Source organism: Castanea sativa, chromosome 10, assembly GCF_040712315.1.
Source record: "Castanea sativa cultivar Marrone di Chiusa Pesio chromosome 10, ASM4071231v1".
Taxonomy (NCBI): Eukaryota; Viridiplantae; Streptophyta; class Magnoliopsida; order Fagales; family Fagaceae; genus Castanea; species Castanea sativa.
The window spans coordinates 14,073,931-14,099,000 of record NC_134022.1 but is presented as its reverse complement, the minus strand read 5'-3'; the positions used below and the strand labels follow the sequence as shown (position 1 = coordinate 14,099,000).

General features: G+C 36.3%; 2 protein-coding genes across 2 annotated transcripts; one reads left to right on the top strand and one right to left on the bottom strand.

The window, feature by feature from the left end:
- Positions 1 to 7,637: 7,637 nt before the first annotated feature.
- On the top strand, positions 7,638 to 9,423 carry LOC142613052 (geraniol 8-hydroxylase-like). Its single transcript, XM_075785235.1, has 2 exons — positions 7,638 to 8,587; positions 8,702 to 9,423. The coding sequence occupies exons 1-2, from the start codon at positions 7,694 to 7,696 to the stop codon at positions 9,305 to 9,307; spliced, it is 1,500 nt and encodes a 499-aa protein (XP_075641350.1). The 5' UTR covers positions 7,638 to 7,693; the 3' UTR covers positions 9,308 to 9,423.
- Positions 9,424 to 23,234: 13,811 nt separating this feature from the next.
- On the bottom strand, positions 23,235 to 24,515 carry LOC142612077 (uncharacterized). The gene is made up of 2 exons (XM_075784207.1): positions 24,165 to 24,515; positions 23,235 to 23,681 (listed from the first exon to the last, which is right to left on the bottom strand). Exons 1-2 carry the CDS (start codon positions 24,513 to 24,515, stop codon positions 23,235 to 23,237), a joined length of 798 nt encoding a protein of 265 aa, XP_075640322.1.
- Positions 24,516 to 25,070: the final 555 nt, after the last annotated feature.

The following is a 25,070-nucleotide window of genomic DNA, read 5'->3' as shown; positions in this document are numbered from 1 at the left end:
AAATTATTGTTTGGAAAAACAATTACACACAGAGGAGAGAGGAGAAGGGATAGGGTTTTAACTTTTAACACCCATCGAATTAATACTCAATTTAAGGTGATTTACTGATAATATTCTTTAATGAAAATGTGACTAACTAATGATGTAACAAAATTAACAATCATGTTTTGTTAGGAGCACTTTTGAAGTATGTTTGAATATTGCTTCATTAGCTGTTAATGTTATATGGGGTTTTATGTTTGGAGAACTTCTACCCCTGTTTCGTTTCTGTTAGAAGAATGGCCTCCCTAAGCCTTGCTTTCAACCTGAATATATTGCTTCTCAATTTTGTTGTCATTAAATAGTTAGCTTCTTTATTTTTGACATGCCGAGAGAAACATCCTCTACTGATTGACTTTGTCCTATGTGATTCTTGATCACGAAGGCTCCTCTACCCCAATTTGCTTGTCAAGTGCCATTGCTAATTCATAATTAAATTATATACTATTGCTGGTTCTCATAGTGTATAGATCTCCCAAATATATGGAATTAATATGTTGTGAAAGGGATGATGAATATATTCGATGCATATTCGACAATTATAATCAGTCACAAAACAGTATAAAAGTAAGGCTAAATATGCAAATATGAGAGTACTTTATTTTCTATATTTCATGCACATCCCACCATAATCAACCCCCTTGCTGTTGATGAAAACCCTTAGCTATAAGATGGGCATTGTATATCCCTCAACAAATCCATCAGCTTTTCTTTTGATTCGATATGTCCATTTGTATCCTACAAGATTCATGAGTGGTTTGGGTGGTACAAGAGACTAGGTGCCGTTATGCATAAGAGCAATAAACTCTTCATTCATGGCTCAATGCCATGCAACATATTTTGAAGCATTTGTTAAAGAGGTTGGTTCAGTAACACAAGAATTGGTGACAACAAGTAATTCGTAGAAGACGGTATTTCATGTATACAATATATGAGAGGGTGGATACATGTAGTCGAAACATGGAATACTACCTCTTATTTTTCCTATTATTTGCGGCTCCCACCTGAATGACCTACTTATATTATTTAATTTTTACTTTTTATCTATAGTACTTTTAGCAAAATAATTTCAACAAAAACTAGATAAGTTATTTAGAAACGGACACGTTGGGTCAAGTTGTTGCCTGTTACAGGGAATATGACATGAACATTCAAGAGGCAATGTGAAGGAAAAGAACCACGAGGGTTGGCAGAGAGCTAATGTTGTAAGAGCATTCATATTTGGGGCTTTAAAAAAATAACTATTTTATTACATTCTAAAAAACAACTTTTTCTATTTACCAACTCATTTAACAATACACCCAACATCTCAATTCTTATTTTTACATACAACCTAATAAAATAATATAAGGTACCTTATCTCTCTCTTCTCTCCCATCTCTCTCTCTCTCTCTCTCAACCACCTACCACCAAACCCAAACCAAAATTACCTAGAACCATCACCAGCCAAAACTGAAACCACCACCACCACCACCACCACCACCACCAACAACAACCAAAGCAATCATAACAACCACAATCAGCACCACTACATCACAATCAACAACCACCATCAAAACCCATTAAACCCACCACTGGAATTCGCCACCACCTATATCCACCACGACATCCACCACCAATTTGAGAGATAGAGAAATCAAACAAAAAAAAACGTAAAACATACATAAAAAAACCATTTGTCCAACCCCTAAACCCAAAAAATATTCCTTTCCTTAACTCAAATTTTGTCTCACTCTTAGATCACAAACGCCAAAAAAAAAAAGAAAAAAAAAGAAATGACTAGCGAAACATGTAATGGAATCGGAGGCGTGAATGATAATGGCAAACACCGCCACCCAGCACCAACAATTCGCCCACAGGTCCAAACCCACAACCACCTATTCAACCACTATTCCAAACCCACAACCACCAATTCAATGCCACAAAGTGAAGAGACAAAGAAGAGAGAGAGTGAGAAGAATCAGACCCCACGCCACCACCGAACACCGATCTGCCAAAATACCCACGACACTTGGCAATTAACCCACGCTGGTGGCAAGGTCTGAGGTGGGTGAGAGAGAGAGAGAAATAATATATATTATTTTACAACTACTACTACAGTAATTCCTAAAGACACCAACTCATTGTTCATAATTACTAAAACTCTTTAGCAATAGAAACCCTGGTAAAGTTGCATTTAGGCATATTTGGTTGTAAAATAGCAATTTTGGGAGTTTTACCCCCCCCCCCCCCTAATGCTAATGCTCTAAAGACAACTGAGTTGAGTTAGGAAGAGTTGGTAATGTTGACATGTCATTAGGAGGCCGTTGAGAGAGGAGATAGTTGGATTGTCATCCGGAGCAATTGCAATATGCAATTGCACATGCGATTCACCCCATTTCCTTCACAAAATTTTTTACATTCTTAACATTTTAACATTAACTTTTTACTGCTTTTTAATATATATTTTTTTAATTTATTGGTTTAGATTGAACGTTGTTTTTTCCAACTCTGAATCTTAACCACTCACTGCAATTGCATCAGGTGCAATACCTTAGGTAAGTATTGCACCTTATCTTAAAGAAAAACATGTTGTTTAGAGCCATTATCAAGTTTATGAGTGTTAAAGAAAAATAAAATCTTTAACTATGTAGTTAAAGAATTTATTTTATTTTTAGCTTTGGATCCTCCAATAAATTATTGTAGATATTACTGCACGGACTGTAATTAATGAAAAATTATAATGTGATTTTGAAATTTTCTACTCTTTCTCTTACTTCTCTACTACAATAATGCCCTAAATCAAAATCCAAAAGTTTTTCTTTTCAAAATTTTGAAGTGGTTGTTTATGTTTTAAACTTCAATAAGCAAAACCCAAAAAGAATCACACAAAACCCAGCTCCGAAAACAAGGAATTCCACCAAAGTCACCACCTGTTTGTTTTTACTCCCAGACTTAGAAGTCCCTGTGTAATCCAACAAGATGCACATAGTCTTGGTGTAGCTGATTTGGGGTTTGATTTTTTTTTTTTTTTTTTGGTGTTTATGTTCAAGATTTATGGGTTTAATTTTTTGTTGATTTGGTGGTTGAATCTTAAAGCTTGTCAAGTCTCTCTTTCTAACTCGCTATCTCTCTCTTTGGGTTTGATGATGGCTAAATTTGTTTGTTTGTTGGGAAAATGTGATGTTTCATGACCATGATTTTTTTGGTTGATGTTCTTAATATTGGTTGGATGTTCTTGATTTTTAAAGCCAACCATTAGTTTCGAGGCAATCAATCATTATGTTATGTGAGCTTATCCCAAATGAAAAAGATAATTAAGAAAAACTGCTAAAAGTTAATGGATTTAGAGCATTCACACCCGCATTGTCATATGCCATATGTAGATATGTTTTACCATCAAAACACAAAAACGCAACATTACTCGGTCTTGTATCCTAAAAGAATTTACAATTGTGCTACAGTATCATCACAAATTTGTGACGGAACTGTAGCACAATTGTAAAACAAAATAATACTTTTTTTATTCCTACATTTAACATATCTGCCTCTTTCTCTCTCTTCATTTTCTCTGTTTCTCACCTCTTTTCTCTTTCTCCACAACGTTTGGCCTCTCTCTCATCACATCTTTGTCCTGACCTTTCTCTCTCTCATCACATCTTTCTCTCACAGTGGGCATATTCTAGCGTGGGTTTGGGGTCTGGCGGTGGCGTGGATCTAGTAGCGCTGTGGGTTTGGTGGTTTCGGCAACGTGGTCCTCTGATGGAGGTGCTCAACCTTGCCTCCGATGATGGGCTGCTTAAGCTTGACAATGATGGGCTATGATTTTTCTAGCGTGGGTCCAGTGGTGGGTTGTGGTGTGTGGGTGGTTTAAGGGGCAATGGATTCCAATGGTTTTGGGTGTTGTGGTGCGATGGTTTGAGGGGCTATGTATTCCGATGGTTGGATTCTGATGGGGTTTGGGTTAGATTTGGATTTGTTGGTTTGGGTTAGTGTGGTGGGCAGTGGTGGTGGCGTGGCGGTGATTGGGTTGTTTTTGCTATGGGTTTGTTGGGTTTTATTTTGTTTTTTGTTTTTTTATTATTATTTTTTTTATAATTTGGGTTTTGGTTTGGGTGGGATTTTGGTGGGCAGTGGTGGCATGGTGGGCATGGTTGTGGCATGGTGGTTGTGATTGGGTTTTTTGGTTTATTTTAATGAGTTTGCTAGGTTTTTGGTGGGTATTTGCTAGATTTTTTTTTAAATTTAGATTTTTGGTTCCGGTGGGATTTTGGTGGGCAGTGGTGGTGTGGTGGTAATTGGGTTATTTGGTTGTTGAGAGAGGGACATAGAGGCAGGGACAGAAATGAGAGAGAGGGGAGAGAAGATAATTTGTTTATTATTTTATTGTATAATTTATATTATTTTAATATGTTGTATTGTAAAATAAAAGTTGAGATGTTGAATGTATTGTAAAATTGTATGGTATAATAAATCAAATAACTTTTGAGATGGTAAAATAGAATAGTTGGAATGTGAATGCTCTCACTAAATTTAATATGATCTAATAATACCGATAAATGACAAAGTGACTAACTTTGTTACTGCACGTCAAAAGTTTCCAAACAAATAGTGAATCCATGAAGCCTCGAAGGGGTTCAATGTATTTGGCCATTTGCCTTTTTCCAATTCGGATTAACTCAAAACATTTTGTAAGCTCATACAGAGTGACTTTCTTTCATTTTTCAGTAGTGGGGGAAGTGCTTACAAGTTCGCTTGTTGAGTTTGGTGGTGAAAGGGGATATTTACCACTAGTTTAATGTGGGTGACAGAGTTGGTGATCTTATCCTCTCTTTTTTTTTCTTTTTTTTTTTGCTAAAAAAAAAATAGAGTTTTTGGTGTGCACTCATCGACCCTACGCTACATGACAACAATAAATAATACTTCGTGTACCACACAAGTTTTACTGAAGCTATCACTCAAACCACTCCTCCTCTACTTGTTACACAAAAGTTGTTATACACCTATTTTTGAATCTCAACTTTCAATCAAAATCACAATTTTAAACTTCAAAACTATTATTAAAAAAAAAAGGACATGTAAAATTGTATGCAACAACTTATGTATAAGAGCAACCACATCAGTCCAGTTAAAATCATCTAAAATACAAAAAATTACCAATTTTACACATTTTGAGCACACATTAGTGGGTGTAAAAACATGCAAAATTGTGCAAACCCAACCCGAGCTACAGTAACCGTGTATATTTCCACGGTTACTGTAGCTCGTTTATACCATTATTTTATCATTTTCGTTCGCTCATTTTTTTTCTCTCTCCTTTCCGTTCTTAACCAACCCAGCTAAAACTCAACAAACACACCCACACAAAAAATCAACACAGACACTTGCTCAAAAAAAAAAAAAAAACATAGATACACAAATACAGATCGGCGCTTGATCGGAGCGGTCGGAGCTTGGATCGGAGTGAATCGGAACTCAGATCGGTGCTCGGAGCGACTGGATCGGAGTGGATCAGAGCTCGGATCGGTGCTCGGAGCGACTGGATCGGAGATCGGATCGTGCTCGGAGTGTTGATCTGGGTAGAGAGAGAGAGAGAGAGAGAGAGCGAATCAGAAATGAAGAGAAGAAATGAAGAGAAGGAGAGAGAGAGAGAGAAATTAATCAGAAATGAAGAGAAGAAATGAAGAGGCGCGTGTATAGGTAGTTGAGAGAATTAATAAAAAAAGTGAGAAAATTGATTATTTAATTAATAGAGATGGTAGGATAGATAGACTGATGTGTGTATTTTGTATAAATGAATGTGTAAAACTTTAAAAGTGAGTTTTTTGTGTAAAATAGACAAAATCTTTTAAACGAGCTGATGTGGTTGCTCTAATAAGTTAAAAAAAAAAAAAATTATGTGTAATAGACATATGCCCTACACGATTGACGGGTTATTGAGATGGCAGGTTCTCAGCACGTTTTTCTATCATACCCACCTCACAAAGTAACTAGTGTACCTATTATTCAACATTGTCGTTTCATCCTTTAGCATTAATTTTCCCTCACCTCCTCACTCATTCATCATAGCAAAGTAACTAGTGTGTACCTATTATTCAACATTGTCGTTTCATCCTTTAGCATTAATTTTCCCTCACCTTCTCGCTCATTCATCTGTGCTAATGCGGATTGGACCCACCAGAGGAACGGTGGACCGTGCATGCAACACAACAGATGAATGAGGTGAGAGAAAATGCTACAGGATGAGACGATAATGTTGAATCAATGGCACACACTTTTCAGATTGAGATTGTCTAGTATGTGTTCCGTGTACTATACGTTGCCGTGCAAAGTTGTAGTTGGACTTTTCTTTTTCTTTTTTTCTTTTTTTCTTTTTTCAAGCCGGGTTCAATTAGAAGTCAAAAGTCAGAAACATTTTTTTTATACGATTTTGTGGATGTGTGCTGTTAGGACACATAATAATAAATCACTTTTAAAAATATTTTTTTGAAAATTAAAAAAATATTAATAATTTTTTCAATTCTCGAGAAAATATTTTAAAAATAGAAAATTTAATGTGTGCCCTTAGAGCACACACTAACCAAACTTTTTTTTATATAGAAATTTTAATCTAGTCAAAGAAAGTGACTGTCATTTCAATTTTGTTGGTAGTGCGAGATAGGTGATCGAATAGAGTATTTGACATGTTCAAGCTTGACTTGTCAGGAAAAATCAAAAGTTCGAGCTTGGTTTGAGGCTGTAACAAGCTTAAAAATAGTGTTTAAGCTTAAACTCCTAAAAATAGTGTTTGAGCTTGAACTCGTGAGAAAACCAAAAAAGTTTGAGCTTGGCTTGACTTGATTTAATTAATTAGTTAAGCCAAACTCAAGCTTAATATCAAGCTTAAACTCGAGCTCAGGTCAAGTTTTTGAGCTTGAGATCTAAAAATATTACATTATTAAATACTTAAATCTCTAAAATTAAGAAAAAAAAATAGTATACTCATTTTATCATGCATCTAGTCTTGTTTATGATTAGCTATTATTCAAATTAATAATTTACATAATTAATTAAATTCATTCATTCATCATTCCTTATCTACAGTTTCAGCAATTTTTCAAAATACGATTTTTACATTCACATTAGATGGTGAATGACTAGAAAAATACCTGTTTGTAATTATTATGAATGAGAAAATACTAACATGTTTCATAACTTTACTTTAGATGATTGTTAGGAAAGGATCATATGTGGCCTACTTAATTATTTATTTATTTTTAAATGTAACTATAGTCTAAAGTAGTTCTTGACCAGTTTAAAGAGAAGGAAAAAATTAAGGTAATATAGATAGTGGTCTCATGTTGGTTATGTCATTATTAAGATATGTGTAATGAGTATATTTAGCTCATACGTATACTTATAAATGAGTCTATATTTGAATTGTTGTGTATCAAGCCTAATGGCTCACAAACTTGTTTGTGAACAAAATTTTTTGCTTGGACTTGGCTTGTTTATGAAACGGTCCTAAAACTAAGGCTCAAACTTGGTTTATTTATAAACAAACAAATATGAATAAGCTTTTTATCAAACCGATCTCGAGTTGTTCATGATCGGATTGGTTTATTTAAAGCCCTAGTGAGAGAGGTGCTTACAAGTTCACTTGTTTTGTGGTCTTCTAGGAGATACACAAACAGAGATGGACTTTTGGGTCTGTGTAATCTGTCTATGCCTCAGCTGGACCATAATTCAAGCGCTTCATTCCATCCCAAGAAGAAGCACAGCAATACCCAGTAAGCTTCCCCCAGGACCAAAACCATTTCCCATCATCGGAAATGTATTTGAACTTGGTGACAAACCTCACAAGAAGCTGGCCAAGCTTGCCAACACTCATGGTCCCTTAATGAGCCTAAAGCTAGGCCAAATAACCACAGTGGTCATATCTTCAGCAGCCATGGCCAGAGAAGCTCTCCAAACCCATGACCAAGTGTTCTCAAACCGTACCATCCCAAATTGTATCCATGCCCACAAACACCAAGAGTTTGGCTTCCCTTGGATGCCTGTTTCCACTCGGTGGAGAAACCTTAGGAAAATATGCAACTCTGAGTTATTTGCCAGTAAGATTCTTGATGCCAACCAAAATCTCCGTCGCAAGAAAGTGCAAGAGCTCCTTACTGATATCCATAAAAGCAGCCTTGCCGGTGATGCAGTTGATATTGGCATAGCAGCCTTTAAAACTTCACTGAATCTGTTATCAAACACCATTTTTTCAATGGATTTAGCAAATCCAAATTCAGATACAGCTAGAGTGTACAAGCAAATCGTGTCGAGCATCATGGAGGAGGCCGGAAAGCCAAACTTGGGGGATTATTTTCCCATTCTAAGAAAGTTTGACATACAAGGCATAAGGCGGCGTATGACAATTCACTTTGGGAAGATGATAGACGTCTATGACAACATAATTAGCCAGCGGTTGAAGTTAAGAAAAGTACCTGGTTTTACGTCAAATAAAGATGTGTTAGATACTCTTCTCAACATCAGTGAGGACAACAGGGTGGAGATTGATAAAAATCAGATTAATCATTTCTTACTGGTCTGTATATTTTGTCTCTTTTCTGTTTAACATAAATGTTTTTCATAGTAAGTTAATAGCATTGACTTATTGTTTATATATAACTTGTTTCAATCACGTGGCAAATTCTAAAAGGATCTATTTTCTGCCGGCACGGATACAACATCATCCTCACTGCAATGGGCAATGGCCGAGCTTTTACACAACCCGGAGATTCTATCAAAGGCCAGAGAGGAGCTCAGGCAAACCATTGGCAGAGGCAATACCGTTGAAGAATCAGACATTCCTAAGTTACCTTATCTACAAGCTATAATCAAAGAAACCTTCCGATTGCACCCAGCAGTTCCCTTACTGCTTCCTCGTAAAGCCGAAGCAGATGTTAAAGTTAAGGGCTTCACAGTCCCAAAGGGTGCACAAGTTCTGGTCAATGCATGGGCTATAGGCAGGGACTCAAGCATATGGGACAACCCTAACTCATTCATGCCAGAGAGGTTCTTGGGGTCAGAAATTGATGTTAGAGGCCACAATTTTGAGTTGATTCCATTTGGTGGTGGGCGGCGAATATGTCCTGGCTTGTCATTGGCTATACGAATGGTGCATTTGATGTTGGGCTCACTCATCCACTCATTTGATTGGAAGCTTGAAGATGGGATTACACCAGAGGACATGAATCTGGAGGATAATTTTGGCCTTACATTAGATATGGCTCAACCATTACGAGCTATTCCTATCACTTGCTAATGTCATTTTGCTTTTTGCTTAGCTATGTAAAATAACTTGCTGCGTTAAGAACTTTTTTTGATGAACTCGCTGCTTTAAGAACTGAATAACAAATGCGATAGGCTTTTGTATTTTCATATTGTGCTGCAATTAGAGAAATCACACCGGTCATTCTAAAATACAAAAAGTGGTGAGTTTTACATTGCTATATGCAAGCAAAAAAAAAAAAAAAAAAAGAAAAAAAAAAGAAAGAGAAAGAGAGGTTAGAGTAACTGTGTATATATAAACGGATAATATGGCTTTGCATTTTAATATTTTATTAGTTTTTTTCTCTCACCGCCTCTCCGCTCTCTCTTCTCCTACATCTCTTCTTCTCCATCTCTCTCTCTCTCTCTCTCTCTCTACACCTGATCAATACGTCCACCCACTGCCACAGCCCAGCACCAGCTAACCCCCACCACCACAACATTACAATACATAATAATCCTATCTCAAAATCAACGGAAAATCAAACAGACCCACAGACAGACACACCAATAGAGATAGAGAGTATTGTTGTGAAATTGTGGTTGTGAGTCGGTGATTGGAGGTCAACTGAAACATGTCTCAGTGCTTGTGAAGGAGGTGGGTGTTTGTGGGTCGACTGGAATGAGTTTCCGTGCTTGACACTGCTTGTGGAGATGGATGCTTATGGCTGCTTGGGGTTTGAACAGAGGGAGAGCCGGTCTGACTGCGAGGTAGAGTGGGAGAGGTGATCTGAGCAAAGAAGAAGAAGAAATAGGGGTGACAGCTGAGAGAGAAGAAAGAGATTACGGGTTTGGATGAGAGAGGTGAGAGAGATTAGAGATCTGTGAGGATATGTGTGTTTAGTGTTTACCATGTTTCTACTCTCTGTTTATTTATTTATTTATTATTATTATACTGAAAAACGATATAATTATATTAGTGAAAGCAAAAGAAAAATAGAAAAAAAAAAAATCATCGAGAAAGCAACCAAAAAAATTAGCCAAACACAGTGGCAGGAAGAACCTCAAGGGACAAAGGAGAAAAAAGAAAAAAGAAAAAGTCTGTTGTAAACGTATGGGATAAGCACAAAATTAGTGCACAAAATGTGTTTCTATTTTTTAGATGTGAGAGGAGAGAGAGGTATATAGTAAGGTTCCGTTTGGATATAACTTATTTTCCTGAAACTAAAAATTGAAAACTGAAAATACTGTAGCAAAATAATTTTTAAATGTGTGAATAGTATCGTGGGACCTATTTTTAATGAAAAAATTGCTGAAAAGTAAAATTTGTGAGACCCGTAAACAGTGCGTCTGTGCACTGTTCATTGCTGAAAAGTCAAAATATGCTGCTGGAAAAAAAAAAAGGAAAAAAACGTAGATGTGGATCCGCAAACGCGGATCCAAACGGATACTAAATTAAAATAGTAATAAAAAAAAACTGATTATTTAAATAAGATAAGGTGTATAATGGATAAATTGATGTGAGTGTTTTTGAGAAGTGGTTGTATAAAATAGAAAAAGTGGATTCTTGAGGTAAAATAGACAGAAAATTTAAGAAAAACTAATGCTAATGCTCTTAGATGAGTCTTGAAGGTGTTTCCTGAAGTTTGTGAATTCATGTCAAGACTCGAGTCCAACTTAACTTTTCTTTACATAAAACACCCCTTAGATCCTTCCATTTATTAATTTTTGGGCAAAACTTAGATGCAATACCTTAGGTACAATACCTTAGGTACCCCTTTTAAAATTAAAACACCCATTTACTTACTTAACAATGAAACTACCGTTTTCTTCTCCATTTATTTCTTTTCCTTCTTTTGTTTACCCCCTGTTTCAGACTAAGACTTCTTGCGAGAAAACCCCAAAACTCACCAGCTCCTAGATTTGTCTATGACGCTCTCTGTTCCTCTCTTTCTTTCCTTATCTCTTGCTCAAATTAGATGAAATAGATGAATCCATCTCTCTGAATTCTCTATCTCGCTCTGTTTTCGTAAATTGGTTGGTTGGCACTAAGAAAATCCGTTGGTATGTATTGGCTGAATCTCATTATTGGTTTTCAATTCTAGTTGCTAGGTTTATGTTATTTTGAGGTTTGGTAGAGTTTTTCTTTATTGATTATAATATGGATATCAATTCTTTTTATTGAGTCTGCGTTATTATTACTTTGGTTTATTTTGATTTGGATTTTCAATTCTAGTTGCTAGGTTTGTGTTATTCTGAGGTTTGGTAGAGTTTTCTTTTGGCTATTTCTAATAAAGGTTTCGATTTTGGTTAATGGGTCTATCTTAGTATTGCTTTGGTTAATTTTGATTTGGGTTTTCAATTATAGTTGTTGAGTTTATGTTATTTTGATGTTTGGAAGAGTTTTCTGTTTGTTCGTTTAACTCCCTTAAACCAGATTGTTTAACCTATTATATTAACCAAATGATTACTTAGATTAATTATTTAGGTCTAGGTTAAACACAAATAAATCATATCATGCAAAGTAGCAGAAAATAAATAACATCATGATATGATAACCTAGGGAAACCGATGAAACAAACTGTTTCAAGGTAAAAACCTGGGGAGAATTTGACCTAGCTATTCTCAAGGTAAAGTAAATCCACTATAAGAGAATTAAAATTTTTACAATCAGATTTAACCCTAAATCTATTGTTACCTCATGTAGTAACTTATTGACACGACCACAGACTCATTCTCTTCTCGAATTTACACCAACACAAGCCGTCTTGCTTGTGACTTTGAGATCTCACTCAAAGGTTTCAGATCACCATTAGTAATGATCTTGATGCAGCAACTATATTCTACCAACACTTGATTGTAGATCATGCTCCGGTAGATTCTTGTGTAGTTAGAACATACAGAACCTCTCAGATCTCACAAAGAGTAACACACAAGTCTTCCAAAAGTTCTCAAAACATGGCTAGGGTTTCCATTTTATATGTAGAGAAGTTTAAATGAAACCCTAAACCTTTTCGCAGGCTTGGGCCTATTCAAAAATCTGCAGAAAAAGTAGACTTGGGATTTTCAATCGGTCGAGGAAGGCAGAACCTTACTTCCTTTTCTGTAGTCAGCTGGACTTGAAACTTGAAATCTATTCATTTAAGCATTGCCTAACACTTAGACTAAAAATGTTTTGTTCTCGGTTTGCCAACACAACAAAAATATGATTCTAAACATTTAAACTTAAATCTTTAGAACCTAGCAATCTTCCCCTTTGGTAATCCGTGATAAAACACACATACAACATGTAATGCTTAAATTAAATACTAGCCCAAATACAAGTTATTGCCCTAATACAATTCTTACACAACTACTAACTATTAGTTGCTAGTATAGACAACAATTTTTGAAAGAATTAACCTATAAATTCCCAAAACACTGAAAACAAACCATAAATGCATGTGTGGAAGATACAGTACCATAATTTAAGTAAAATCTGAATTTTAATTCACAAAACATTCATCACATCAATATCATCATCAATAGATATCATAACCAATAAGCACATAACAATATTTGTGAATCAAGTACATAAACACTAAATAGATATAAACAAGGAGATATAAACATCAAAACTACAGAAAATAAAGAAAAAAACATGGAAATACATCAAACTCTACTCCTCCTAAGTACAAAAACCTACCCCCTTTTTTGTTATGAATTGTCAAAGACAAAATCAGTCATCAGAGGGTGAAGGAGGTGGAAAAGCACTCCTATACTCCATAAAATCTGCTTTCAACGAAGTAACCTTTGTCAACAACTCATTAAGAAGCTGTCCATGAGCGGCCCGTGTAGTCATGAAAGACTCCATCATGCCATGGAGTGAGAGAGGAGGGCCAATAGTAGGGTTTGCATCATCAGCACCACCAGAAGGATTCACAGTTGCAGTTGGATCCACAAAAGTCTCCTCAGCAACAGGCATAGCACCAGAGGCAAGAGCTGTAATAGAAGCTTCTCCTCGTGATCTGCTTGGCTTAACACTCTTCATCTATGATTGTCGCTGTCTAAGAAAGGTGGCTTCTATGGGGGCGGTGATGTGAACTAACTCTAAGGGAGGAAACTGAACAACCCTAGATCTTGAGATTCTACAACACCAGATCTTGAGATTTTTTAAGAAATATTGCCGGTAGAAGACTTTAGAGAACCTTGGGTACAAAAACCCTAGATCTAAAATTGGAGGCACAAGATGCACTCTTTTCTCTCTAAAAGCCTCTAAAAACCCCATCTAGGGTTAGCTTATAATGTCCTTTAAATACTGGAAAAAATGGATTGCGACTTGGGTTTCAAATGGACAAGTTATAGGCTTTTTACATTTGCTGATTTTTTGTTGATATGCGACTTCCGATCAATCGAGAGGAATCAGACAGTAATCAAGAGGAATTGAGACAAATCGGATATCAATCGATAGAACCAAATTGCGACTCACTTTTTTTCATCTGGAACTTGAGTTTTTTGTCTTAGACTTGAAAGTACATCATTCTAACTCAATATTACTTACTTTTTGTCATGGTTTGCCAACACTACAAACTCAAAACCTAACTATCTTCCTCTTTGGCAATCTGTGACAAAACATTCATACAACATAATGCCCATATACAATAAAATGTCTGAATACATAACAAATCCCAATCAAAGACTCCTAACCTAGAAGTTGCAAGAAGAGGTAGAAGGTCTTGATTAGAATGTACTTGTCTTTCTTGAAAGACTCAAAAGAGGACATCACCGCATGTGTGGAAATTAAGACAAATAAAAAATATGAAACACAATTATAACATCAAAAGCAAACTAACTCTCCCCTTAAGTTAGATATATCAAAAATTTTTATTTTCTCCCCCTTTCAAAAACAATTTCATCTCCTCCTAAATGAAAAGAGAACCCTTAAACTTTTCAAAATTTCAAATTTTATCTATTTCTTCCCCTTTTTATCACGTATTGACAAAGAGAACCCAATTAAAAGGTAGATAGTAAACATACACAACAAAAGGATAAGAGAAAATAGAGAACTAAGGAAACAAATCCCCCTATGAACAACGTAGGTTTTCAAAAAACTTTCTCTGCCTATAAAAATAGGAAAAACAAAACAAGTTAAAAAATTTTTTAGGGGAACATTTAAGAGGTGGGGAAAAACTAAAAAGATACGGACCAAACTTAGAAAAATAATCTGAGGATACACATGGATACAAATATTCTCTCTTTCAAAATATGCAATCTTGACACTATGTGACCCATAAATTGATGGTTTTTGAACTCAAATCAAGTAAAGAAAATATTTGCACATATATTATCCACCATATCTCAAAAAAATTTCAATTTTAACCGTTCACAATTTAAGAAAAAATAACATGTTCTAGCATGTATAGAACTCAAAAATGCAAGATGGATAGAGAAAAAAATGCAATGCATGTCCTAATTGATATGTGCAATGCATGAAAAGGCTGATCGGTTAAAAATTGAAAAATTTCCAATTTTGATCGATCAAGTATTGATCGAGAGAGGTAGAGAGTTTTGAACACAAAACCTCACATTTTCGATTAGTCGAGGGAGATATTCAATTGGTCAAAACAGTTAAAAATTTTAAAACTTTAAAATCTAGAAATTTTATTCAGAAAAATAGCTTGAAAGCAGTTTTTATGACTCAATGCAGATGAACATGATCCAGAGAAGTTTTTAAAAACATAATGCCTCTTAAATGCAAATATCAAAACCAATCAAGAAGTTAAAACCACAAGATTTCAACTTCTAAACACATTTTTCTTCAAATTCCAAACAAAAAAAAAATTTGCATTTACACATCAATTTATATGCAATTAAAGATGGCTAGATTAGTCAACACACAATCATATGTACAGAGTTTAGCAAAGATTTGTGTGTAGTGTGTGCAACTAGTATGTGTATGAGATACATAAAAGGTGATATGTAGATAGAAATTAAACATGATTTCTACATCATCCATCACATTAGTTTGAAAGTGACTATCATCTAAAGAGTTACATCATATAACTGCTGCATCTCCTAGAAAACACGCTTGCAACTAAGCAGATTTTTTTTTCTTTTTCCTTTTTCTTTTGAAGCATATTTTTCTTTATTTTTCATTTTGCTTTTTGCTTCTTTTATTTATTATACAGCAACACCTCATATATCTTGCTGTGCAAGTGCTACACCTTACCAAGCACGGCTTTTATAAATTGCACACATGTGTTCATGATTGGTGAGTAATAGTAGTGAGATGGTTACTTATGCCTTTCTCCTAAGAATTTGTAGTCCTTATAAACAAAAGAATGTGACTTCAAAATCAAGAGCATGTGTTTAAAAACCATAAACAACTCACACAATATAAGCACTACATAGCAAAAATTAGCAAAGTGCAGAAAAATAAAATTCATCAAAGCTAAACGAGGTACACAATCATGAAATGTAAAAATTTCATAAGTCAACCTTAATTACACATTAGAGATGTGTGATACAAAAATACAAATCTTTTTTAATTTTCAAAATTTTAATGACCAAAAATAAAAAAGCACACATTATGCTAAATGACTAAAAAAAAAAATGCAAAAACAATGAATGACCAGTGCTCAACTAAGCTATAGAAGGTACACATACAAGAAATATTAATTTCTTAATTCACCCATGAGTACATGTACAATCTAGTACATACTCATACAAAATCAAAAATAGCTTATACACTCAATTTTGCAACACATACTTTCTATATTTTTCCACAATATCAAGCATGTTCTAAATCAAGAGAAAGATATCATTATTCATATAATTCTCAAGAAAAATAAAACAAGGCACAAAAGAAAATATTTTTGTCTTTTTGAAAATTTTCAATGTTTTTGGATTTTTCCTTTTATAAAAAAAATAACCTAAAAACAAAATAGCAAAAAAAGAAAAAGAAAAAGAAAGTAAACATGTTCACAAATAATTCAAAGAATTAAATCAGGGACAAGTAAACAACAATCACCTTAGCGAATCTTTTCTCACCCATATAGCATGCATCTTTGGCTTTGCAGGTGAAAAACCATAAGAACCAGAGTGTATTTGAGGGATTACACACTTCTTCTGAGAGAGACTGAAATCCTACAATTTCCTTTCATAAGCCAACAAACTTAAATTTTTCAAAAGCATTTGAATCAATTTATCGGGACTTATGGCATGAGAAATATTATCATATATCCTAGACTGAAACACAGAATGCTTGAATTTCAATTTATTATAGCTAGGACGAATGTCACCAGTCAGTATTCCTAATAGCAGATCTAGTCTCAAATTTTGGTTTTTGCCACAACAAAGAACAATTTGATCTAATATAACCAACAACACCACAAAGGTAACAGGTAGGCACAAAAACAGAATTATTTTGCACTCTAACAATAGATTTAGACATAAGTTTAGAAACTTCAGCGTCTACATCAGAACTTTTACCTTTGTCTAACCTAGTAACATAAGTCGTTTCTTTAAGATTCCTCTTGAAAGGAGGAATATAATTTTTTCTTTAGGCTTAACAGGAACAGAAACATAAACAAATTTGTTATCAACAGCAAGTTTGGTATTAGACAAATTTTCAAGTTTAGCTTCAAACTCAGCTAACTTTTGTTCCAAACTTTTCATCTTGAGAGGAAAATTGATTTTTAAAAAATTTATTCTTTTTATTAGATTCATCCAATCTCACAATCAATTCCTCTTTTTCAAGATTAGCCAGTTTTAACTCTTCCTTGATCTTCTTAGCAATATTCATAGATTTAGTTAATTCCCTACAAAGAGTTTCACAGGCATCAATAAGATCAATAGAAACATTAGCATCTTCTTTATTCAAATTATCACAAATATGAGTAGAAAGACACTTAAATTATCCATGACAGAAGAGATCAAGGATCTCACTCAGGATGTTAATCCAATCAGAGTGAACCCGCTCTGATACCACTTGTTTATTCGTTTAAACCCCTTAAACCATATTGTTTAGCCTAATTAATTAACCAAGTTGATTATTAGTTTTATTATTCAAATCTAGGTTAAACAAGCATATATCATATCATGCATAAAAGCAAAAAAGTAAATAACACCACGATATGATAACCTAAGAAAACCGATGAAACTAATCGTTTCAAGGTAAAAGCCTGGGAATGATTTGACCTAACTATCCTCAAGGTAAAGCAAATCCACCATATGAGAATTGAAGTTTTTACAAAAGATTTAACCCTAAATCTATTGCTACCTCAAATAGTAACTTATTGACATAACCACGTGCAAGCTCCGAATTCACAAATTCCTTCTCTTCTTGGATTTGTAGCACACAAGCATCCATGCTTGTGACTTTGAGATCCCACTCAAAGGTTTTAGATCGCCTTCACTTGTTGATCTTATAGCAACAACTTCTACAACACCGGATCTTGAGATTCTTCAAGGAATATTTTCGGAAGAAGAATTTAGAGAGCTTTGGGTACAAAAACCCTAGATCTACAATTGGAGGCACAAGATGCACTCTTTTCTCTCTAAAAACCCCCATCTAGGGTTGGCTTATAATATCCTTTAAATATTGATAAAAAAAATGGATTGCGATTTGGGTTTCAAACGGACAAGTTATGAGTTTTTAACGTTTGCTGATATGCAACTTCTGATCGATCGAGAGGAATCAAACAACAATCGAAAAGAAATTAAAAGGAATCGACCAACAATCGAGAGAACCAGATTTTAACTCACTTTTTTTCATCCTGAACTTAAGTTTTTTGTCTTGGACTTGAAACTTCACCATTTTAATTCAATAATACTTACTTTTTGTCATAGTTTGCCAACACTACAAACTCAAAACCTAACAATCTCTATCTCACCTCGAAACTTCTAGACATTGGGTAGTGACCAGTGGGTGTTGTTGTTGTCGTCCCCACCAACTTTCAACGGAAGCTTGCTCAGAGCATTAGTACTTGGTTTCTTCAAAAAATCTCATTTTACCATCTCAAAAACTACTTTATCTATTATACCATACCATTTTACAACACACCTAACATCCTAACTTTTATCTATTATACCAAACCATACCATACCATTTTACAACACACCTACAAAACTAGCACAGTAACAACGCAAAAAATCAAAGAAAAATCCACCACCTCCACAGCAAAAAAACAAAAAAAAAAAATCAAAGAAAAATGCACATCAAAACCCATAGAAATTCAAACCACCAGTATCCACCTCTTCCGCCACAACTAGAGACACCAAAACACCAGAACCAAAGCCCATAGTGATGAAGTTGAGAAAATTAATCCACCTGAACCAAACAGTTAAAGCTAGTTGCATCACTGAGAGGACACAAAACCCCCAACACCGACGGAGCTTTGGTTATAGATTTTGCCAAGAAAATCTTAACCCAAACCCAAAAATCCTTGAATCTTCTATTTGAAGAAAGAGTGATATAGTGAAGAATTAAATGGGTAGACGGATAGTGGCTAGAGCGATGGGTTGAGTGGCATGGGGAGGGAAAGAGTGCTCGGCAGAGGCAGGGGAGAGAAAGAGAGAGGCTTGGTGAGATGAGCTATGGAGAGAGAGGACAGAAAGAGGGGATGAGACTGTGAAGAGATGAAAAAGAGGCTGATATTTTGGGATTAAAATATATTATAATTTTTAGAACGTTGCTATAATACTACTATAAATTTATGATGGTACTTGATGATGCACAGAAAATCAGTAGGCTGAATGCTCCGGGCTTCAATGGGCTAGTGATTGCTTGGAGGCCTGAAAAGAAAAAGACACAAGATCAGAGGAGACCAGGAAGAACCGGCCAAGAACCCTCTGATGCTCAAGTTAGTTTTTTCTCTAGGACTTAAGAATTCCAACTTTTTAGGAGTAGTGAAAACTTACCTTCATTTAATGTGGACGGGTCCTTATATAGTGAGCTTTGGAGTGGTTACTTGTCCAGTAACTTCCCCAATATTTGTAGAAGTTAGAAGGTTTGGACTTAAGTTCCACAACTGCAATAGAAGTTAGAATGTTCGATCTTATCTTTTATAACTACCATTGGAAGTTAAGTACTTAGTAGCGATGAACAAAGATTTGGTTCATGTTTTAAGATAGTAGCACGTGATTCAAATTACAAGCTTTTGTAGATTAATCCATTTCTGGAAATTTCCTAAGTGTTAGGGGGTCGTCCAAGTGCTTTCTTGATAGACGACCCTTATGTCCATGGACGACCTTCTTATTTTGGGCTGACCTTTGGCTCTGGACAACTCTTATGGATGAACTAGAGATGGTTTGATTTTTAGTTCCCTATCAGTTGCCCCCTTGTCCAAGGGTCGTCTAGAGCACTGTTGAATTTACTGTTGACTTTTGACACGTGCCATTATTTTAATGTTAAAATGTTGTGCCAGATGTCATCATTGCCTTGGTCGAATTTTGATTGTTCCAAATTGTGCCACATGTCATAATCTCGTTGGTTGACTTGTCGCGTCAATTTAATTTTTCTAGGAAAAGGGCACGTGGCATGTTCTAGTTGGTTGCACTATCCTAGATGCCAAATCTCGCTTCCTATAAATAGTAGAATTCCTTTCCTACCCTTTCACATTTCCTAAATTTTATCCTTTGACATTTGTCATCCAACATCTTCGTCTAGGAGTCTTCTTGCGTCTTTAGGCCTCCTTCGTCTAGATCTAGGTATTCTCTTTATCCTCGTCTTTAGGTTTTCCTTCACTAGTTTCTTCAAAATGTCCTCATCTAGCAAAAGGAGATAGATGAGTACCATGACAGTACTAGTGATAGTGGTTTTAGTAGTGATGATAGCAGTAGGAGTAGCAACAGTAGTAGTGGAGGGAATACCACGGATGAGCAATACACTTATGGTGTTCTTGGGATTCCTTTAGAGGTTTTTTAGGAACAGCTTAGGACAAGGGTAGCTTCCGGGTTACAAGCTGGCACCTCGACTAGTGTTCCTTTGTCCACTAATTTAGACAAGGTAGAGACCGTATACAGTTGTGTTGTAGGCGTCCATTCCAAGACGGATGAAAAAAGACTTGCTTCCCTTAGGAGTTACGACCTTAACCCTAGGTTAGCCGTCCAACGGGAATAGTGTTGTGACCCTCGTCATGGAATAGGTGTTTATGAAGCTTACCTTCTAGGGGGACTTAGGTTACCCTCAATGCCTTCGCGAGGGAGTCACTTACTAGGTTAGGTTTAGGAGTATGTCAATTTAATCCTAATGCATAGAGGTTGGTTGTCTCTATGCAAGTTTTGTGGAGGGAAGTGTTTGAAGGGGATCGTCCTCTCACTGTGGACGAGTTCCTCTACTGCTATAAGTCCTCAAAGATTAGTCAATCCCTTGGTTTTTACCAGTTCACAGCCAAGGGCAAAGACTGTAAATTGATAAAGTCCCTTTTAACTTTTGATAGAAATTGGAAGGTGGAGTTTTCTTCGTCTCTGATTTTTGGGCTGGACACCTTGTTGAGGTTGGCAGAGATCCATTCGCACCCTCTCCTCTTTTTTCTTTTTCTTTTTTTTTTAATTTTATTTTTATAGCTGTTAGACGACTGTACTTAAACAAATTCCATCTTGAATGCGTCCAGAGAGCTCGTCTATACATTGACAGGAGTTTCCATTCATTAGTCACCTTTAATCGTCTTGAACTTGAGGACTTGGTCCTAAACCCTCTCCTAAAGCTATAGCCCACGAACTTACTGTTCTTAGACTTAATTTTTTTTTTTTTTTTTTTTTTTTAAGGAAATTTGTTTGAATATTATCTTTTAATCAATTCTAACATTTTTCTTTTCAGGGATGGCAACCATGAAAGAAAGTAAAGGAAAAGGGGTGATAGTGAATGAGTAACCCTTACCAGAGACGGAGTCTCAGCCTCGTCCTTCTGTTGGGGATAAAAGAAAGAATTTATCTAAGACAGTTGACTTGGAAAATCTTCCAAGTCACCAAAAGGAAAAGAAGGTGAAGCATAGGTCGTCCAAACCTGGGGTCGTCAAGCCAGGTCTTACTGTCCCTCCTACCTCTCAACAGTCGTCCATCCAAATTCATGATGTGGACTTGTCTGAACTTGTTGGAATTACTTCGTCTATAACTACTGCTCCTGCCTCATCTCAGCCTCCTCAAAGAGTTCCCATGAACCTTGTTGAAAATGAGGACTTGGCTTGGGAAAGGTTTCAGAAGGCTGTGACTAAAGAGGACGTGGCTGCGTGCTATGACATGTCCTTGAAAGAGTTTGAACATTCCGCTGTTCATGAGCTTTTCAAGGTATGTAATTTCACTTTTACCTCGCCTTGTCATCTTACATTTTTTCTCGTTTAACAGAATTTTTAACCACTTATGTAGGCAATGTCAAAGTTCATTGCAACGTCTAGGCAGGCCACAGAGATGGACTAGGAGAGGATCAAGCTTGAGACGAGGATTTAAAAGGTTAAAGACGACTTCAAGGGTTGGGCTGAAGTGGCAACCAAGGCTAAAGATGAGGTCAAGGAACTGAAAAACCTCGTCGAGAAGCTTAAGGTTGACATCGTCGAAAAGGATACCCGTCTTGACCATTTTCAGAAAAGGAATGACGAGCTAAGCACCCTTCTTAAGAATGCCAAAAAGGACGATGTTGAGGAGTTCAGAGCTTCCAGCTAATTCACTGACCTTCTAGACACGAACTACGCTGCTGGCTTTGAAGATTTTCGTATGGACGGTGTAGAACGCTTCCCTAAGGTTGACTTTAGCTCCATCAAACTTCACCTTGGTGCTGTAAGCTCTCTCCTCCAAATGAGTTTTGAAGATGTTAACATTGAGGACGATGCTACCACCCAGCCTGCCCAGGACAAGCCTAAAACTGGAGATAACCCCCCACAGTAAAAAAATTGAAATTCTATCATTTTAGTTTCTTTTCTCCTCTCTTCTTCTTCTTCTTCTTCTTCTTAAGTATGAGATATGTTGTTTTGGACCATTTAAATTTATCTAAGTACACTTTACTCGTCTATAATCTTTAGGACGAGCTTCCAAACAATTGCTTTTTAGGCTTTACTTTATAAGGGTTTTTGGACGATGGTCGTCTACCCTTTTCTAAACTTTTATGAATGAATGTTTATTTCCATCACTTTTATTTACTATTGAACATGTTATTATATGGACGAATTTTCTTTATTTATATCATCCATATTATACTGGTTTTTAAGTGTGGTCCGTCCACTCATGAAGGCATTTAGCTCATCCATGTTAAAAATTTCCTCATGTTCAATGTTTTTACCATTCTGTAAATTTCACAAGTGTAACTCGTCTTACGAATGGCGTTGCCTTTACCTACTTTACTCGTCTAGAGATTTGACAGTGGGTCTAATTTTTCGTCCATAGGCTGTACAATTGTCTTTAGGCAAGACGTTTCCAGCTTTTACTCACCCAAAGATTTGGATTGTTTTGGCTGGTTATATTTATCCATGGATTTTTTAACATTCTTACGTGCATGTATTGTCTCGTCCATTGGTTGGACAGATATGCTTTAGGTTGTTCCTCGTCCATTGGTTAGACGAACACACCTTGAGCTTATTTCTCTACTTTATCCTTATTTTAAGGAAAGCATGTAGACGCTACATCCCTGCGTCCGAGATTTTACTCGTCTAGGGCTTTTAGCCTTCTTGTGAATTAGTTTAATGAGAATTGGAAATTCAGATAACCTTATACACTGGAAACCCAAACACCACTTACAAACATCGTCCACAAGTTTTGGCACATGCTTAGAAGCTGGTGCCTTTAGGGAATCAAAAATACATACGAACAAACAAACCAAGTCCATGACTTCATCCATAGTCCATAGATAGTGCATAGTTTAGAAACATGCACCTTTAGGGAATTAAAACACAACATATAATACTAATAACCAACACAAGTAATGAAAAGCAATACATAACTTCGATTCATCTAGGATAGACACAACGTCTAGGATGATCCCGTCTAAAGTGGTGCTTGTCCAGGCTGATATCCTACTGGTAATATCTTCTTAAATGCTCAACATTCCATGGGTGCTCCAGCTTTCTCCTGTCCAAGGCTTCTAAGTAATAAGATCCTTGTCTCTTGCAATTAATAACCCTATAAGGTCCTTCCCAATTAGGTCCCAGTTTCCCATAGGCCGGGTTTCTGGTTGCGAAAGAGCCTATTTTTAGGACGAGGTCTCCAAGGTTGAAACACTTGGGTTTCACCATTGCATCATATTTTCTGGCCATGAGGTTTTTATACCTTCCTGTCCTTTGCTCTACGTCCATCCTTACCTCGTCTATCAGATCAAGGTTGAGACGAAGTTGCTCTTCGTTATCCTTGTCCTGATACTTCATCACCCTGTGTTTTGCCATATGCATTTCTACAGGTATCACTGCTTCACTCCCATAGGCTAGTTTGAAAGGAGTTTCCCCTGTGGGGGTCCTCATAGTCGTCTTGTAAACCCATAAAACACCTGGTAACTCTTCTGGCCATATACCCTTTGCCCCCTCAAGTCGAGTCTTGATGATTTAAAAAAAAAAAGGATCAGTTTGCAACTTTTACTTGTCCATTTGCTTGCGGGTGGGAGGGTAAGGAATAATGATTCTTGATTCCAAAGTGCTTGCAAAAGTCTCTGAAAGGTGTGTTGTCAAAATGCCATCCATTGTCAGACACTAGTATCCTAGGTACCCCGAACCTGCATACAATGCTCTTCCAAACGAAGTTCTTGACGTGATCTTGGCTAAGGGTTTGGCTTCCACCCATTTAGTAAAGCAATCGATCCCTACTACTAAAAACTTCATCTGCTTGGTTCTAAGTGGGAACGGACCCAAGATATCCAGTCCCCATTGCGCAAACGGCCATGGGGCCATCATTAGGGTGAAATACTCTGACGGCTGTCTAGGGATGTTGCTAAAGCGCTAACATTGGTCACACACCTTCACATAAGCCTTAGCATCTGCATGAATAGTCAGCCAGTAATGCCCTACACGGACGACTTTATGGACTAGAGCTTTTGCTCTTGAATGGTTTCCACAAGCTCCTTCATGAACCTCTTTTAACACATAGTTTGACTCGTCTGGAGCTAAGCACCTTAAGTAGGGTTGAGAAAAGCCTCTTTCATATAATACCTCATCTATGAGGACATACTTAGCAGTTTTGATCCTTAACTTTCTAGCCTCATCCTTGTCCTCCGGAAGCCTTCCATCTTTGAGGTAAACTACTATTGGAGTCATCCAATTTTCTTCACCTTCAATTTTCTGTACCTTTGGAAGGTCTATGCTTGGCATGTACTAGACCTTGTCATACTCGTCCATAGCCCCCTCTGCTGAAGCTTCTTTCACCAAAACATCTACTTCCATATTTTCCTCCCTTGGGACTTGAACAAAACTGGCTTCCTTAAATTTTTTGACAAGCCGCTTCACCTTACTAAGATACTTCTTCATCCGGTCTTCGTTAGCTTCACATATTCCATTCACTTGATTTATGATCAACTAAGAATCTCCTTGGACAACTACTGACTCTGCCCTTAAGGACTTAGCCAATTCCAACCCTTTAAGGAGAGCTTTATATTTAGCTTCATTATTGGTTATCTGATATTGTAGATGAGCTACATATTTCAACTTGTCCCCTTAAGGGGAGTTTAGTGCAACTCCAATTCCTCCTGCGTGTAATGTGGATGAACCATCCACATAGACGACCCACTTCTGAGCTCCATCAATCTTGTCTAATCCACCTTGGTTGGGAGTGAACTTTGCAATGAAATCTGCCAATATTTGAGCCTTTATAGCGCTTCTTGGTTGGTACTTGACATTAAACTCGCTAAGTTCTATGGCCCATTGGAT